Source organism: Tigriopus californicus, chromosome 7 (genome assembly GCF_007210705.1).
Source record: "Tigriopus californicus strain San Diego chromosome 7, Tcal_SD_v2.1, whole genome shotgun sequence".
NCBI classification, from domain to species: domain Eukaryota; kingdom Metazoa; phylum Arthropoda; class Copepoda; order Harpacticoida; family Harpacticidae; genus Tigriopus; species Tigriopus californicus.
In genome coordinates, this window is record NC_081446.1 from 4,343,849 (window position 1) to 4,360,983 (window position 17,135).

Sequence of the window (17,135 nt, forward strand, 5' to 3'; positions counted from 1 at the left end):
TGGAAATCATCATCGAATTTCCATTATTTTGGAGGACCAACACTACATTTTGGACGTTTTGTTCAAGAGAAAGCACTGTTTATTGTACAACCGCTGGATTTGGTTGTTATATATATCGCTGTCACGCTCATTAAGGCGAGAAGATACTCTTTCAAATTTTGGAAGAACTTTTAATCAACCAAGCTTGCCCTTCCAGAATATCAGCGTTTTAAAGCCCATGGGTAGTGTGGAAAAGATACTTGGGGTCAAGTCATAACCTATACTATGTGGTGTCCGTGTCTTTAAATAAGCATTAGAGGCGGGTTGAGCAGACCTCTGTTAAATCTTAGTCGTCTGAATTAGAGCTCTGCGAAAGAACCGTCACTCTCAACAGGCTTATGAGATGAGATTTTGTTGTCAACATATTTTGGCACAAAGGTAGCAGTAGTGAAATACCAATCAATTTATTTTACTGGTTGCTCTAGTTGAACAAAGGCAATCAATCAAGTCATTGCCTCATTGCTTATTCTTGTATCACCCCCAAAATTGGTTTGCTAAACGGCAAGCATACAAGCATCTAAATGTGTTCAAATTCAGATCCTATCGCGGTATTGGTGAAAACTGAATGGCCTAAGGGTGTCTTTTCTCTAGTTAGAGCTATAGTCTAAAAAAGTCATGATTTATCTTTGCTCTTACTTAGTTTCTCATGAGTCATGAATTACTACATATCGCACAACGAGTACTTTAATGAGTAAACAAACTCATTTCAAACCACTCTATATACTTACATAAGGAGAATTCACAAATGAGTTCGAGATTGATTAATTTTTCAGGGGGGGGGGACAAAGCAAAAAAAAATCAATTGATTTGAAATGATATTTGATTCAAATGTACCCGCACCTGCTAGATAAATTCCAAGTGCTCTGATTTTCTGTAATATATATCCCCATTTCTTGAAATAGGCAATCTAAAAGCTTGTCTCACATTTCGACAGCAACTCCAATTCATTTACGGTAAAAGCTAAAATGATAGATGTGGGGGGGCGAAGGCTAATTCAAAGCACTTAAATATATTTGTGAAAAAATTTTCTTCCCTTTTTTTTGGGAGGGGGGCTCATACTCTGTAGACCAAAAACATAGCCAAAGTAGGGCCCAACCTGGAGTCCCGATGTTTGTCAACGCTTCGATTTACCACTCTTCCTTAGATATGGGAACTTTGTAAGAAAAGTCTTATGATTTACGGTTTCCACCAAGTACTCTATGGAGTTGGATTATTCTGTTATTTGGTTAAATAATCTTCAAAAAAATCAATTTTTTGAACATGCCAAGAATCTTGAAACGATGGAAGGTCCCTAGGTTAGAAAACACCAGAATCTAGGCATAGAACTGCCCTTTTGTTACCACTGGCACAAAATTGCGGCGCATCTTTTGCCAAAATTCCAAAAATGAACCACTGGAATATGGACGGGGGTGCTAGAGCCTAGAAAATTCATTTTGGAAGCAAGTGAGAGCGTTGCATTTTCCTTTAAATATGACTGGGCCAGGTCATTGCAATTACGTATGTCAAATTTCACCTGGATCGAAAGTTATGGTCTCTCAGAGCACATTATATGAATGGGTCTAAAATGGATGACTTTGCCCTCTTGTGGTAGTCAACTAGCTCCAGAGGGTTAGCCCCTTCATTCTGCGAAGAGTTATGAACTGAACATTGAGAGGGCAATCAATTTGGTAGCCGACATGAAACTGTCTATCGTAACTTGAATATGTACGATGTGATTGTTAACTCTCCAAACAAAAAAATAAAACATGCAAATGCCTTTATTCGATTTCCAAGTGGCATTTCTTGACCCACGCATTCCCGTCCATATTCCAGTGGTTCGGGCTTCAATTGATGTTTATTACCCTGCAAATCTCTTCTCGAAAAACAGATTTTCGCAGGCTCTGTGTATATTTACTCAATGTGTGTATATCATTAGTTTTTACATATTTGCTTAATCTCCAAACCTTGAAAAACTCATGGTTAAATATTTTCATCACATGAAACACCAGCTAATAAATTTAAATAAATTTGTGTTTCAAAAACAGCCTTTAAATGATGACCCATGTACACGTAGTTTATTTGCGAAGCTCTAAGGTTATTATGAAAAAGCATTACCGACTGGAATCTTGAAGATTTTTCTTTTTTAAAGTTTTTGTTGGTTTTTCCGTTTCAACTGATCCGTTTTAGTAGCTTTTAAACTACTTTAGAGAGAGTTCAAAATCGACGAATGTGCAGAACATTTGGATAATCAAACAACATCTCGCCAAATACCAGGTGTGTTTCTTCACGAACGTCTTTGACCTATCCCGACTTTTAGATGTTGGTAATTCCAAATATAGCAATGGGTTGTTACAAAACAACATTGAAGTAATAACTGTTTCAAGCCATCTTCGAAACACTGATAGACCCTAATAAGCAGATATGTTGTCCCATGTTTTAGACACCACCTGCTTCGAAGAAATTTGGAACCAATCTGCGCGTTTTGGCTAATCCATGGGTGCTGGAATGTTCTGGTCACTTGCTTCTTGTGACAGCGTCAGTCCCATCGTCAGGACCACCATGTTTTCCGTCAAGCAAATAGAGAGTAAACACGAGCTAATTGGAATTCTCGATTGAAGAGAAACAGGAAGAAAGCACAAAGTTTCTTCATGTCAATGCGGTTGATGAACAGATTCTCCCTGATGACAGTGTCGTATTTTGAGCCAAGTAATATATATTCCGTGATGGAATGTTTTTTCCCCAACTGGACTTTGTTTGAGAGAGCGTTGAAGACTGTTGATGGAGTGATGCTATCCTAAGCTGCCATTCATGGATTCCACAAGTCCTCAGAAGCTAGCGATTTCAAATCCAGGGTGGCTGCAACGGGTGAGCTAGGCTATGACTGCATCAGCATTCTTCAATGAGTGACCAAGGTCAAGCTTGGGAAAGACCCCTCACCACAGAGGTTATTTACCTCAATGGAAAAGTAACACCTACTCAAGGTGTGTTACGTCTTCATCATTAGTATTATCGGTTATTAATTTTAATGGCTAGCTAGCTTCATCATCTAGTATTTGCAAATGTGAATCGCCTTTTCATGCTGGCTTAGCTAGTTTTTGTCAATCCTTCTCTTTACTTTCCATAAGGTAGATAAAAGTAAGTTGTGAAACTGCAAAGTAGGAATCTTTCTTCTAGTGCGCTTTAGAGAAGTGTAAAGCTTTGTGATTTCATACGCCCTCTAGTTCTACCATGAAGAAAGTGTCAGGACACTTCTTACTGATGTCAAAATGTTGGCACCAATTTTTTTTTCATAGTTATTGCATATTTTTGTCACTTGCCATGTTATGATATCTTTAGCAAATGAATGTTGGACTTAAATTATTTAGAGTCCAACGATGTCCTAAAATGTCAAACATTTTTGTCAATGAAAATTTGGAAGCATTGGAAAATCATGGTAGTTCTTTCCGCGATTGTGGCGCAGCCTGGCTTGCCCACACAGCTGAAATCCGAGCCGGTTCTTTACACGTCCCTTTACTCCTCCTGGCATTGAGAAGACAAATATACCTCTAGTGGGTTTCCTTTTCTGTTTAAGTAATATCACTTATAACTTCAAAAGATTGTCAAATGTGATGTCATATTTGTAAAAGAGCAATTTTGTAATGGTTAATTTCAAAATAAACTGAAATGCGGATTTGAGTTCTATGGTTTAAGCACAAAGATACAAAAAATGAAATGTTTGACAAAGCTACAACAAAGAGTCATTTGTTGGATAAACAATGCTAGCTGGTTGTCCCACACTGAACCACTTATAATCTTCTCAATGTAGATGATCTGAGGACTCTTGAAGTCCTAGAAGTTATAAGAAGAGTATTTTTAAAGGAACTACCATCAACATTAGACATATACACATGGAAAATAACACTAGGCTTGGTGAATAGCGTTATTTCTACAGAAGCTTCCAAATTACGCTTTCCAAATCAATGGAACAATGTTGGTGTTATTGGTCGAAATCTAATCCCAAAAACGTTAAAAAAGGAAGTAAAAACTCGCATGGTACAAAGATATTGCTCTGAATCCTGCAAACTTACGAATTGCTTAACTTGCAGGCCCATACTGTAGTTTAATTTTTTACTGTATCCTGTTCCATTATTTCTGCCTCTCTCTCTCTCTCTACTGCTTCTGAATCTCTTGCCCATTTTCCGGTGAAAAAAAAAAGCTGTCGCTTATCCAGAGCCTAAGGAATATAGGCTTAAGAACGTATGTGTGTGCAAAAGGTGCATAAACTATTTGCTTATTTGCTATTATCGGTTTTTGAAATATTATTCCTGAAATAAATAAATCTATCAATCACATTAGTTTTTTTTCAGCTTGACTTGGAGACTTTCATACCAGCAATATGATTGGAATATTTGATCAAAGAATAGAGATATTGGATGTCGGTAACATGGTTTTTTTTGTTGAATGAGGTTTTAACCCGTCTTAACTATGTTTATGGTGAATGATATGCTGAGAAACTGAAGGCTAAATAAGTTAAATATATGTGGATTTACTCTTACTCTTAAACTGGGTACTTTTTGACAAACAGACTATAATAACTTAATAAGTAACATAGTTGATGATGTTTTATTGGTTAACGGGTTCAACTTCCATTCTGCCAATAAATTCTCGTTCTGAGGGGTATCAAAAAAGTTTCTTCCTTGAAGTTTTGAAATCAAGTTAGAGGGGCACTTGTAATCTGTATTGTGCCGGCACACCCATGTCAAAAGATGTTATAAAAGTCCAGGAAAAATCAGGCAGAACTTTTGCATGAAGCAAAGCAGATGAATGATTAGATCGTAACCAGATGAGATGTTTCATCATAACAATACCGGCAATTAGATACAAATATGTTGTTTAAGGAGATAATCTACGACGCTATGTGCAATTGCCCTCTTTTGCACGCGAAAAGAAAAACAGGTGATTAGATAAGTGAGATAACCGTGAATTGTATTGCGAAGATTATCCATAAATTGGCCCTAATTTTCAACTGGGTCCATCGGTTCCACATTGTTCAGAATCGGCGTGGCAGAAATCAACTATTAGAATAAAGAAGGCTGGCAAATTGATGCCCGAAAACATACTCTCTCTCTCGCAAAGGCTGGACAGTCGGCGAAGAAGGGAGAGGGAGACAAAAAGGCCAAAACCAATGGACCACTCGGAAGCGACCGACCGACCGACCGACCTACGAGCCTAGCAGCTCAGCAGCCAGGGAGTTAGCCTGCCAAGCCTAGCACCATCTAGCTGTGCATTGTCTAGGTAAGCTACTACAAAGTAGTCAAGCGGGAAACGGAGGCAGGAACCACGGCTGAATGGAACGCACGAATACCACGAAGCGACAAATCATAAACCAGCCACCTTGGTTGGCGTCGCTCGTGTCTCCGTTGTTGAGTACTACGACTACTATTGAGCTCGGATCATCATTGGGCTTTTATTCGAAGGCGAAAAACGAAAGGAATTTCCTCCTCACGAAGAATAGCATCATTATTGCTCTCGTGCTATCAAAGGCCACTTCAACCAGAAACTCGGCTTCTCGGGTGGCCTTTATCTTGATACAAGTTTCTCTCTCTCTCTGTCTCTCTCGGACATCTTGGGCAACTCCTGGGGGGTAAGGAAGTGTGATTACAGAGCTGGAAAAACTAGATTCATCAAGTGTATCGATTTGTGGCACTCAACTGGAGTAATCCCTTCTTCCAATGTCTGACCCGGTATTGGCCAGTCCCACTAGACAATGGCAATGCGAACCCGTTTGCTGGAGTATTTGGTGGTGTCAATGACGTCACGCTGTTCCAATCATAACTTATTTTGACACCCTCATTCACGCAATTCCTAGTCCATTACCATTGCAGTGAGCAAAGGGAACCTCGGCCATAACTCAAGTTGTCATTGTTAATTATTCTCCCTGCAAAATTAGAGCTTTCACGGAGCAATGATATCGGCTTATTGACTTCCAACTACCCAGTTCCCAGTAGCCAATAGAGTTGTAGGGTCGTTGATATCGATCACAACCCACACGTCTTTCCGGCCTTTGAGGACTCTGTTCCGAAATTGAAGAAACGTGAAAACCAACCGTTTACATACAACGTGTAAAAGTCTTTTTGGAGGCTATGCGTGAATCTCAGATTTTCCAGCTCTATAAAAACTTCTTAGTAATTGAATTACATTCCCGTGTTCTTCGCCAAAGGATTGTTTGTCCTTCATCGAGGAAACCGGCCAAGACCAAGCGAGTTGTGGATAAAACAGAAAGTGCCTTCGCGTTCGTTTAACGTTGGGTTTGTTCGGTTCATTCACGAGCCATCGAAGACCAACAAGTCTCTCCGTGTTCCCAGTCGTTCCTAACTGATATTGGATAAAGTGAAAAGACTAGGTCGTTCATTCGATTAGCACCCAGAAACAGGGGTGGAAAGCAAAAGGATTTATCGGGTCCAAGCACCAACAGCCTCCGTTTAGTCTACGCTCGCTTCATTACCATGATCAGTTTGAGATTGTGCGCCAACGAGTGTTTGTTCTGGTTCCTCTTGATTATGATTTCCTACCATAGGGCTCGAGCTCAGGGCCCACATCCCATGAGTGAACCACAGATTGGGCTCCATCCATACAATCGACCCATTCAGTTTCCCAATGGATTCACGCCCAATCCCAGCTCGACCAAAAAGGTCCACCAAATGCCGACCACCCAGGAATACGAAGATGACGAAAAGCCAAGTGAGTTGGAACTGGAATTTCGAGCCAGGAACACTCGAACCTCGTCGGATCGATCCGTCATTTGACGAATTCTCAATGTTTACCATGAAATTTGAAATTTTTAAAGTTTGTTGACTCTCCAAGGTCTGAGCAATCCTGATTAGCAGTGAATCATTATTCAGGGCAAGATCGTTCTGTGTCTCATCTGAGCCTTCATTGATGCAGTCTCTTTTTGGATATTTTTGGGGTATTGTCCTTCCGTTTCTTGAACAATGCTTTCAGCGTCAGGGCATTGCCCCACGTGTCCAGAGGAAATTAAATCAGGTCGTTGGCTCATTTTCATTCCCAACTTGACAAGGAAGTGTCAATCGCTCTGTTTGAGCAGGTTCAATCAATTGGAAAATGTCGTCTGATTGAGGAACAAGGGAACAAGAAAAGAACGGGGATGATAAAGAAATGGGAGAATGAAGTACGAAGAGGGAGATGGAATGAGAATGAACTCTCAAAGATAAAGGTGGGAGGGGGCGTTTTGGCGCCTGACCTTGATCCTCTTTTGGGACCATTTACTTATAGAGAGAGAGAGATCCATCAGATTCACAAACGGAAGCTGCCAATTCGAGTACAATTTTATACCAGCGAGATCTGACTGCGAAGCCCTTTTGAATAGAAGGAAAGACGAGGATATTAAGAGAAGCTTTGCAATCACTTTTGAGTGAAGCTCGTTGAATTCCCATGATTTCAAAAGCTCTTTTCAAAGATCAAGCCCAATCCAATTCCATACTTGGTTGGGCTTGATTCCCAAGCTCAAATTTCGATGTGTGGATGGATTTTTGACACGTAAAATGTTGTTATGAATCCTCATTATGAGAAGTGATCATCATTTAATTGATCCACAATCAATTGTCGAGCACCACTTCTGCCAAACATCTTATCCTTGAGTTTGTGTAATCCCATCCCAGTTGCCTCCAACAAAGAAGAGAGTTCCAAATTTAAATGTGCCCAACAAAGCCAAAGGGTGAGAGATGAGAGAGAGAAAGAGAGGCAAGTAAGCAAGCAAGAAAGAGAGGCAAGCTAATACGAGCAGTGAAGGAGATGGAAATGAGGGGCCCGCTTAAACCAAAGCGGTCTCAGTCTCACAACTGGATCACTTCTTGATTAAACAAGCCCCCAATTTTTGGTCGGTCTTGGCCCCCCATTCAAAACCATCAAGGATGGATGATGATGCTCTAAGTGTAAGCGGGCATTCTCAACCCAACCAATGGAACCCTGGATCCACAAAGATGCAGCCAAAGCAAATGAACTTTGAACTCGTCGACATTCGAGGTTCCCTCGTCCATTCAACTTGTTTGGCGCTTGGAACAAAAGTGCCCCGAATAATGCTCCTTTTATGTATGTATATCCATCTTGTTCCATTCTAGTTCCAATCGTGGATGTGCATGCCGTCATTGGCCGTAAAGCCGAGCTTCCCTGTGACATCGACCCGAGTGACCCGAAAGATGACGTGTACCTCGTTCTTTGGTATCGCCACGAGGCCGGGAAGCCTCTCTATAGGTGAATGAATGACGCAAAATTGTACTACACTAAACATTTTGTACAATAAAAAGAATAACCCAGGTTATTTATAGTAGTAGTAGTATTGACGTGTCCCCTTGTTTCCAGTTTCGATGTGCGTGGTCGGGACTCTGAGGATGGGAAACATTGGTCTGCCAACGAACCCTTTGGGAATCGGGCATTTTTTCGCGTCGGAACCGATCCCACATTCCTATTGATCAACGATGTCCGCTTGGATGTAAGGACCCCCTTTTCCAAAATGGGAACAGATATCGAGAATGTATTGAATAGCCCCACTACACACAATGTTGTAAAAGCAATGAAAGATGAAAGCCAAGGCTGTGGTACAAAATCGAGGGTGCAGTCCTGACAGCGAATTTTGAGATGATTGGATGCCCCATTTCCAGTATTAACCCAAGAGGCATGAGGCAGATACATGCAGGGATGAAGTGTTTTCGTCAAGTTTTCACCATCTCTACGTCTTCAAATGTCATATCAGCTCATGAGCTTCATGAGTTTGGAAGCCTCAACTTCTTTCGATGACGAAGAAGGCGAAGAACGTGAAGACGGCAAAGACGAAGCTGAATAGCTTGTTGCTGATGCTGAGCCTCTTGGCTGCCAACTCGACTCTCCGTCAATACGGAGTTATGGGAAAAGAAGGGAGCAAATCTGATTGGAGCTCTAGATTACCTTTTGGATACGGCATTTGAAGAAAAGGCAGAGCTTGAAGTCGGAGTTAGTTTAGTCATATATGGAGTGGCGTGGTGTTTTCCCGCACCTCCACAAGTGTGTTCAGTTGATGGAAGTCTAGAGATCCACATCCGCCAAACGATCCTTGAGCTGATGGTGTGGAAAGATCTTTAAATCCCATTTCTTTTTGTCAATCCTTCAAAATATTTGAGGCATCAACAGCCTGGATTATTCACCTCTTCTTCCCATTTTGTTAATAAGAAGATCTCACTATCCAATGTTTCATTTTCATGCTCATTTGCTATATGTCGACTTCCTTGTAAGTTTGTAGACGATCGCCAATGCTCCTCTGAACTTGAGGAAGAACTTGACAATTGTGTTGATTCAACGGGAAAAACTTAACGAGGCGGGATTTTTGCCCCGATCTGTTAATCAGTGTAAAAACTGAGACAAAATCTCAACGACCTATTCTATTAGTCTATGAGTAGCTTGTAGCTTCACTGTCATGAATCAGGAAACAATATGTGGGACTACGACCTTAATCGTCCGCACATTTTCTCATCTCATTCCGTCTCCTACGTACGGTAGCTTTACTGCTTTTCGCCAATGAAGCTTGAATTGTGCTTTCTCATTCCAGGATGAAGACGTGTATCGTTGTCGGGTTGATTACAGGAATTCTCCAACGAAGAACATGAAACTCAATCTGACAGTTGTAGGTAAGTCGGCCAAGGATCACACGCTGGATTGCGATTCCAGGCTACTGTACATACGGTATTGCTCGCAAAACACCACGTGAGTGATCAATTGTCGTGCTCACATTTCCAGGGAAGCGAGATGTTTTTCAATGAGCCTCGGCTAGATTCAAGGCAACAAATGGGGCTTATCACTCGTTCCCAGTGATGATGATTTTTCCACGTTTTATGCACCCAAAATCCGCGTTGTTGGTGCTGCTGTTGTTGTTGAGGTACTGGAGGCATAGAGCATTTTCCGGTCTGTTCGCAAGAGGTTGAGCTTGACCGCATTTTTCAAATGTTTCGTTCTCTAGCCAAAGGTAGAAAGAAATGCGCTCACAATGCCAGATAAATCCTGATCTCTTTACGTCACATGCACGCCTGAGTTTGCCCTCTTCATGAGCATCTTCTTGAATAGAGAGCGCATTAGTGAAGGCCTAGTAGATCAAAGAGGGCCTGATGTATATTAGAACTGGTCGTTGAGCCATCACTCTTAAGTGAGCCGGGATTTACTTAGATCTTTGAGTTGTTTGGCACTGGTGCTTTTGGGGATTTACGTAGAATTGGCTCAAGAGGCCACCTTTGCTGAAGAATGTTATGAGCGTTTCGACTTGAGCTGAAATGAAATTGAATGTCCGAACGAATGTATGATATTCGAATTTCCTATCCCCCTTTTGTCCGTGGTGTGTGTGTGTGAGTGTATGTGCGTTGGGTCAATTTACATTGGGAGAGAAATAAATTCCTGACTTGTTGTGGACATTAAAATTTGCAATGGACCCTCTCCCTCTACTTAAGCAAGACTAAAACCACGGAAAAGAAACGATGCCATGTGGAATCGTTAAGTCTTGAGCAAACGCTTTTCAAAGACTTATTTCATCTCAGCACTCTTACGTAGTCATTCTGACCTCTAAATTTTACTTGCTAGGTGCTATTTTGGCAAATATTGAGCGGATAAACGAGTTGAATTTAGACTTGTTTCTTTTTAAATAAGTTAAATGATAACAAAATTCCTCTCTTCAGAGAGGGGAAAACCTTCCATCAATGAATTAAATTGTGTAGATTGAATGCATTTCCAGTGAATAAGAATTCCCGATTCCCTCTATGTCCATGTCTTTCTTTATCCAGATAAACTAACTGCGAACAGCTGTCCAGCCAAGATAGGAAGGGGTACGAAGAGAAAATAGAATTTATTGAGAAAAGCCATATGTATGATTTAAATTACTTGTACTCTTAGTTATTCTCAAGTATTCCTTCAGGCCAAAAGTCGAGGTCATCTATGGAACAACTTTAAGGGGCCAGTATTTCATTATGTTTTTCCTCGCAGTTCTCACTTGCTGACAAGACACAAACATAATGTATGAAGACTCAACTCTCAATTGTTCTAAACGTCATTTTTCGACCAAATACGAACATATTGCTTAAGTGAAAAACTGCATTTGCATACTCGTATTATTAACGCGATGAATTTGCACATGTTGAAAACTGGAGCTCTGGCCTTTTGACAAATGAAGCGAAATTGTGAGAGGGACAAATATGGAATTCGGAATTTCGGGGGAAGGCTGGAAGATGAGCTCGAAGAGATGATTCATGCACCTCGCCGGATGGGGGAGAAAACTCACACCCACCGCAAAATTCGGTCACATTCAGTACGAAGAAGAGAAACAGTCTTTTCGCTCATTGCAAGACCCAATTCAGAACTAAACGTATTCTTCCAACTATTTCAAGCGTCTAGACTCGGCTCAGGTTATCAATTGAAACGAGATACCGAGGATATTGATGGCTTAGAAGCCGTTCGCTTTTTGTCTGAGGATTTGACCATATTAGTTGCCGTCAGACTTTCGGTATTTTTTGGTGTCATGATAACTTAGTGATAGGGTGATCATTCTTGTCAATAGTTTAGTAGGCCTTTCTTTATCATCATGAGATTCACGTCTGAGTGGACCTCGCTCGATATTGGGAGGAATTCAACCGTGGCGTAAAAAATCGTAAACCCACTTTGTCAACCGTTTCACAGTACGAGTATTTTTCTCTCTCTCTTTCAAACGGAAAAGAATCGGGAAATATGATCCCTCTCTATGATCGCTTCGGGTGGGAAAATTGGAGGGGGTAAAGTGAAAAGAAAATATCAGCAATACGGAAACTTTGGGCCAAAATGCCATTCTCTTTCACTCACGTCTGTACATCGCAGGAAATAACTCACGTTCAATGCGAATTTGCTTTTGGAATACTTTTATTGTCCGTTGTCTGGTCCACTCAATTTTATACACATCCCGACCAAAGGCGACGTTTTGTTTCATGGGGGTTAATTGATTGTTAATCTTTGACCACTTTGCTTGAATGTCAATTGAATTGGTAATTGCTCCCTTGTATAAGTCGGGTTGGCGAAGCGCACTTTCTTCCATATTCTTCTGGGCTCGCCGATTAGATTCCGGAACCCTCTTGTCCGCAAGATTTTACGGAGCGATTACAATCATGTTGTCCGCGGCCAATTTCTTACTGTCAAGCCAATCCTCGTTCGTTTCCGAGAGTCTCTCTAATGATCTGAATAGCTGTATTCACTCACTCGCTTGGGTTATTGACCGCTATTCAGGATCGCATTTGTCCCGTCCGGAGTTGGTTGTTAAGCAATAATGCAACGAACCCCTTGAATGGGATGGGGATTCAAAATCCTGGTTAAAAGTCAGCGAGAGGCTCTTTCCTCGTGTTTACGAGGGTTGTTCCAGAACAAGGCTAATTGGGTGCCCGTTCAATGTACGTACTAACTGGGTGTAAAAGGGGTTGGGGTCGTGGAAGATGGGGAAAGAGGCGTTTGCATAATTTGCGGCATGTTCTTTCAGATTATGCATAAGCTATTAACACGGGGCGAAATCATTTCTGACTGGCGGTTAGGGCAAGCTGTAGGAAAATTTAGAGGGAGATGAAAAAGTGTGCTTCCTCTGCTCTCTCTCTCTCTCTCTCTCTCTCTCTCTCTCTCTCTCTCTCTGTTTACCGATGAGTCAATTGTGATAGAGCAGGAGGAACGTGTTATTCAAGTTTCACTTCCAATATGCACATCGTGACCAGACAGTATGCCAAGAAAAAGTGATGGAGAAGGAGGAGGAGATGGAGGAGGAGTTTGTTGGAAGGTCTTGGCTGATTGTTCTATTACACGGAAGACTGGGAAAAGTCTGATGCTTTGATTCCCTGTGACATTGAGACACAAAACACCGTCTGTTGAGGTCGTTGGGTGAGTTCATGACTTCTGAGCAAGTAAAAAGGCTAAACTTTTGGGGGTCCCAAGCTCAGTCACCCCTTTGGCTCAATTCTTCTCAGACAAACAAATGGATGAGCATTAACATTTCATTCACTTCGCTCAATTTTCACTCGGTTCAAGGAAAAGAAATGAGGAACCCTCAAAGACAAATCTTTTTCAAGGCAGTCACCATTCCGTGAGTAGGTGATAGGGTGGCCCGTTCGGAAATAAGCCAATGGCCACCCCGTAATTTGTGTTGGTAACTGCGTGCTCAAAGAATGGGTGTGGTGGCATTTTTTCGCCTCTTCTGTATTTTTGTTCAAAATATTGTCACTTTTTTTCCCTTCTTTCCTTGACATTCTTGGTTAGCCAAATGCGAACTCTGCTAGCAGGAAAATGATGGGATCGCCAATTTGCTGGAGATGAGCAAACGTGTAGATGGCAGTTGCCAAATTCTCACTATGATTCGTGTATTCTACACTGAGAGGTGCGGCTGTGGACGTCCAAACCAGGTCCTGACTGGATTCGGCCGATTGGATCTGAAATGCACCAACAAGATTCGGAAGATGAGTGAAATTTAAGCGGATGGATGGATACATTCTGCTCCCTGGCAGCTCGGGGGGAAAGATGAGCCGCCATTGGACACGCTTCCACCACAAATGGACAAAATGAAGAGGATTGATGCAAAGTGGGGAAGGATGAGGGGAGATTCGGATTCGTCGCGGTGTCACTATAAATCTCGTTTTACCTGAAAAGCCAGATCCAGGGTGAAGTTCAAGAGGGTGCAGAGGAGGAAGTGGATGGACAGAAATAGCTTGTATCGCCGCCGATGCGGATCCTCGGGTTGGATGAGGAGCTTTCGGAATCGACCTCCGCCCTTACGGATGAACCTTATCTTGGCCCCGTTGCCATTACTCACCAGGCCGTTGGTGTGGCCATTGTGACCATTGATTGGCTCCGAATCCATGACCAAATCTGGACGCGAGGTTGAGATGGTGGTCGGTGGTACAGTATTGATGACATGACCTGGAATATGGAGTGCATGGCTTAGTTGCAATGTTCGGCTAAGAAGACTGCATGCAACCATCTAAGCATCTAACCATCTAACCGTCCAACCCACCACCCAACCACCAACAAGTGAGGTAGAAAAACTGGAGAGAATCGTGACATTCAAAAAGCTAGTCCTAGTGTGTTATGGTCAAGTTTCGAGTTCTTTTGGGTGTTGCTGTAAATCACTTGGCACCAATTGGAGGTCTCTTACCATTTGCGGCTGGATTAGGAGACTCTCGAGCTGAAGTATCCGAGTTCTTCAGCATGGCCGTTTGCATTGTTGGGCACTCGTGGGGCAGCCCCAAGGCAGCTCCTCCATCTCCACACGCACAAGGGGTTGACAGATGACCGAAGAAGAGATGTGACACTCGCTTTGACAATTTGGTCTCCGGCCTGAGAATGGTCATAATGACCAATATGGCGGGGACCACGTGACGAAGTGTCAATCTGAATGCCACATAGAAACCATACTCAGTGCCTTTGGCGCCAAGGATGCAGATATCTTGTTGAATGGCTCCATCCAGTCCCAGGTCCACGGTGGACCGAATGAAAAGTTCGGGCAGAGCCAAGAGCCCCGAGGCGACTAGAAGAGCTAAAAGTAGCCACCGGCAATCCCGGAGCCGTTGCAAGCAAGAATTTGTGGTTTTCACCATCACCATGCCTATTATTGCCACCAAAAGATAGGCGGATAGCCCTGATAGCCAAGCGGAAAGCCAATGGTAGACCTGTTGGGTGATAGGTAATACAAAAATCAGCCATGAGCTCGCAATTGATCAATGATAACGGTGATCTGACTCTTATCTGCGTACCTTGCATGATCCGGGTGTGCCACCCCACAACAAATTACTCGCCTCCACCACCAACGATCCCAAAACACTAAATAATATCACAGCCACGTCACTCAGAGTGAGGCAGAGAATCAGCACGGCAAAGAGACCGTTGCCAAATTTGGTCCGTCGAAACAAGATCACGGGCAAGGCCAAGAAGTTGGCCAAAAGTCCCACGGTGAGGACCAGAGACAGAATCACCACATTCTGCACCTGAATATCGGGAAACATCACTCTCCCGCTTGCATCACCTCCAACGGTGAATGTGGGAATGGAGGGTGAGATGTGACCCACCGAACCTGATTGAAGATCATCATTGACTGACTCCTCCAGGTTGGAAGTGTAATTGGTATCCGGTCCTTTGATGTAATCGGCCATGTCTTCCAGCACTTTCATGTCATTTGGAGCATGTCAGAATGAATCACCCACCACTCGTTGTTGCCACTCGGCAAGGAGTTGATTCTTACTCGGTAATGAGTTAATTAACGGCAAACTCACTTGACTTCAAGTCGTATAAGTTGTGTAGTTCGTCCCAGGAACGTTGTCAGACACAATGTAGAACACCGACGAGTGAGGACATCTCGGATGCAATCTCGTTGTATTGGATTCCTTCACTCCCCTTCGTTGACATGAGCAAAAGCTCTTTGATCTCAAAGAAGAAAGTGATTGTCGCGGTCAACCCGATCCACAACGGGATGGATAGATAGACAGACAAATGAAACAACGTGGAGAAGTAACGAGAAGATCCAAGTGGATGATCAATACAAAATCACTTACGGATCTTTGACCAATGGTCATGACATGAATTCAGAACAATCGTAATCATAGGGCCGGACATGATCCCATGACACACTGCTCTTCTCGTTCCACCTTGTTAACACTTCAACGCATGTCGTTAAGTTTTTTACATGACAACGAAATATTTCGTTTCACTCGCTGCTAGCGATTTGAATCCCCAACTGACTGACTGAAAAAGTGAACGAACATGCCTCGATTTCTTCTACCCCAGTCCGAGAGATGAGATGACGCACGCCTCAAATCACTTTAAGCCCGCTTCAAGACCCTCATCTACCCATATACACTGCTTTACCCTCGGAATCTACGACAGCATTCGCTCCAGCGGCATAGGTGCCTACTACTACAATACCTTACGGAGTAGACTGCACGTAGTGAGTGCCTACTGCCATACTGGCTTTTAAGCCCCCCTTGAAACACTTTTTTGGCACTCTTGATCCTGAGTTGAGGCTTGATAACTAACAGAAGCTCATTGCCATTGCCAACCCCATTGAACTATGATTCCGAGATAATGAATGGCTTCCTCTTAACATTCAACTAATATTGCCAACTTTCCTCGCCATGCTCTCGGTGAGATCCATCCAGCAGCCCTCTCACTGCTTGTTTCAAGCCGGTTTATTGAAGGGAGCATCAATTATGGTTTTGATTGGTTGAGATACCAGCCGATATTTCAGACCTCGTGAAAGAGACAGGTCTAGGTTTTCAAAGCTTAAATCGTTTCTTCTGAAGCAGAGGAAGAGAGAACGACATCTGACTGTGAAGAATCTGAGACGGATCTTCTCATCGACTGTTTTTTTGCCCTTCCAAACAATCTCTTTCACGCTAGTGAGCTCTCATCAACTGATGAAGTTGTTAATGGTGATCAAATGGAGTTTCTGCTCATTTGGGATAGAAGGAATGTCTTGATTGGCGCAAGTTTTACTTCTTTTCAATTCCCGACAGGACACAAGTAACAACAGAAGGAGGAGGCGACGACAACGGGTGTTTTATGGACGGGGAGAGTCGTCAATCCGCTAGGGTCGATTGAATTTTTGAGTGAAACGATTCAATGGGCACTTGATTGTACTTGATTCACGGGGGTGTTCAATCATTTTCTGAATTTTTCTACTCTTCTCCCCCGAATTCGATTGAAATTTCCTCCCTGCCTCTGCCTCCACCTCCAAGCTTGAACTGTACTACCATCCCTACAAAATTTGCCCCAAACTATGGGAGACAACTAAATCGCCCTGGACAAGAGTGTGACGTTCAAAGCTATGGTTTTGTGTTGAAATATAATGACGCCAAGAACTTCCAATCTATGGATTCATTATTTAGAAGCTGTAGATGTTATCAAAAAGATGAAGAGCGTCATTACTCATAAATTGTATGCGTCTTTCGGGAAGGGGTGGGTGGGCAGCCTTTCAAACTATACAGGTTAAACAGGGCATGACAAATTGGGCCGGTGGAAATTAATGCGAAACGGGAACGAATGATGGATAATCTAAGCGGCAATATCTTTCAAATCCACCCTCTAATCTGGAAACATTTTTCTGACAAAATATC

The 17,135-nt window shown here is 42.5% G+C and overlaps 2 protein-coding genes and 1 long non-coding RNA gene across 7 annotated transcripts in view; 2 read left to right on the forward strand and 1 right to left on the reverse strand.

Annotated features, from left to right (window-relative positions):
- The window catches only part of LOC131883118 (synaptogenesis protein syg-2-like), a 44,140-nt gene that overhangs the window by 7,642 nt on the left and 19,363 nt on the right, over window positions 1–17,135 (forward strand). For 2 of the 5 annotated variants that reach the window (XM_059230480.1, XM_059230478.1), the window contains 3 exons: window positions 8,136–8,268; window positions 8,377–8,506; window positions 9,596–9,674. In XM_059230480.1, coding sequence (XP_059086463.1) covers window positions 8,136–8,268; window positions 8,377–8,506; window positions 9,596–9,674 — 342 coding nt within the window. Of the gene's footprint in view, window positions 1–5,103; window positions 5,642–6,027; window positions 6,739–8,135; window positions 8,269–8,376; window positions 8,507–9,595; window positions 9,675–17,135 lie in introns of those variants that run through there. The other 3 variants (XM_059230477.1, XM_059230481.1, XM_059230476.1) reach the window with 3 other exon arrangements.
- On the reverse strand, window positions 12,442–15,194 carry LOC131883120 (uncharacterized). Its single transcript, XM_059230483.1, has 4 exons — window positions 14,781–15,194; window positions 14,183–14,696; window positions 13,670–13,947; window positions 12,442–13,460 (listed from the first exon to the last, which is right to left on the reverse strand). Exons 1-4 carry the CDS (start codon window positions 15,192–15,194, stop codon window positions 13,287–13,289), a joined length of 1,380 nt encoding a protein of 459 aa, XP_059086466.1. The 3' UTR covers window positions 12,442–13,286.
- Window positions 13,012–16,887, forward strand: LOC131883123 (uncharacterized). Its single transcript, XR_009373581.1, has 2 exons — window positions 13,012–13,117; window positions 13,291–16,887. It is a non-coding gene; the product is annotated as an uncharacterized LOC131883123 (long non-coding RNA).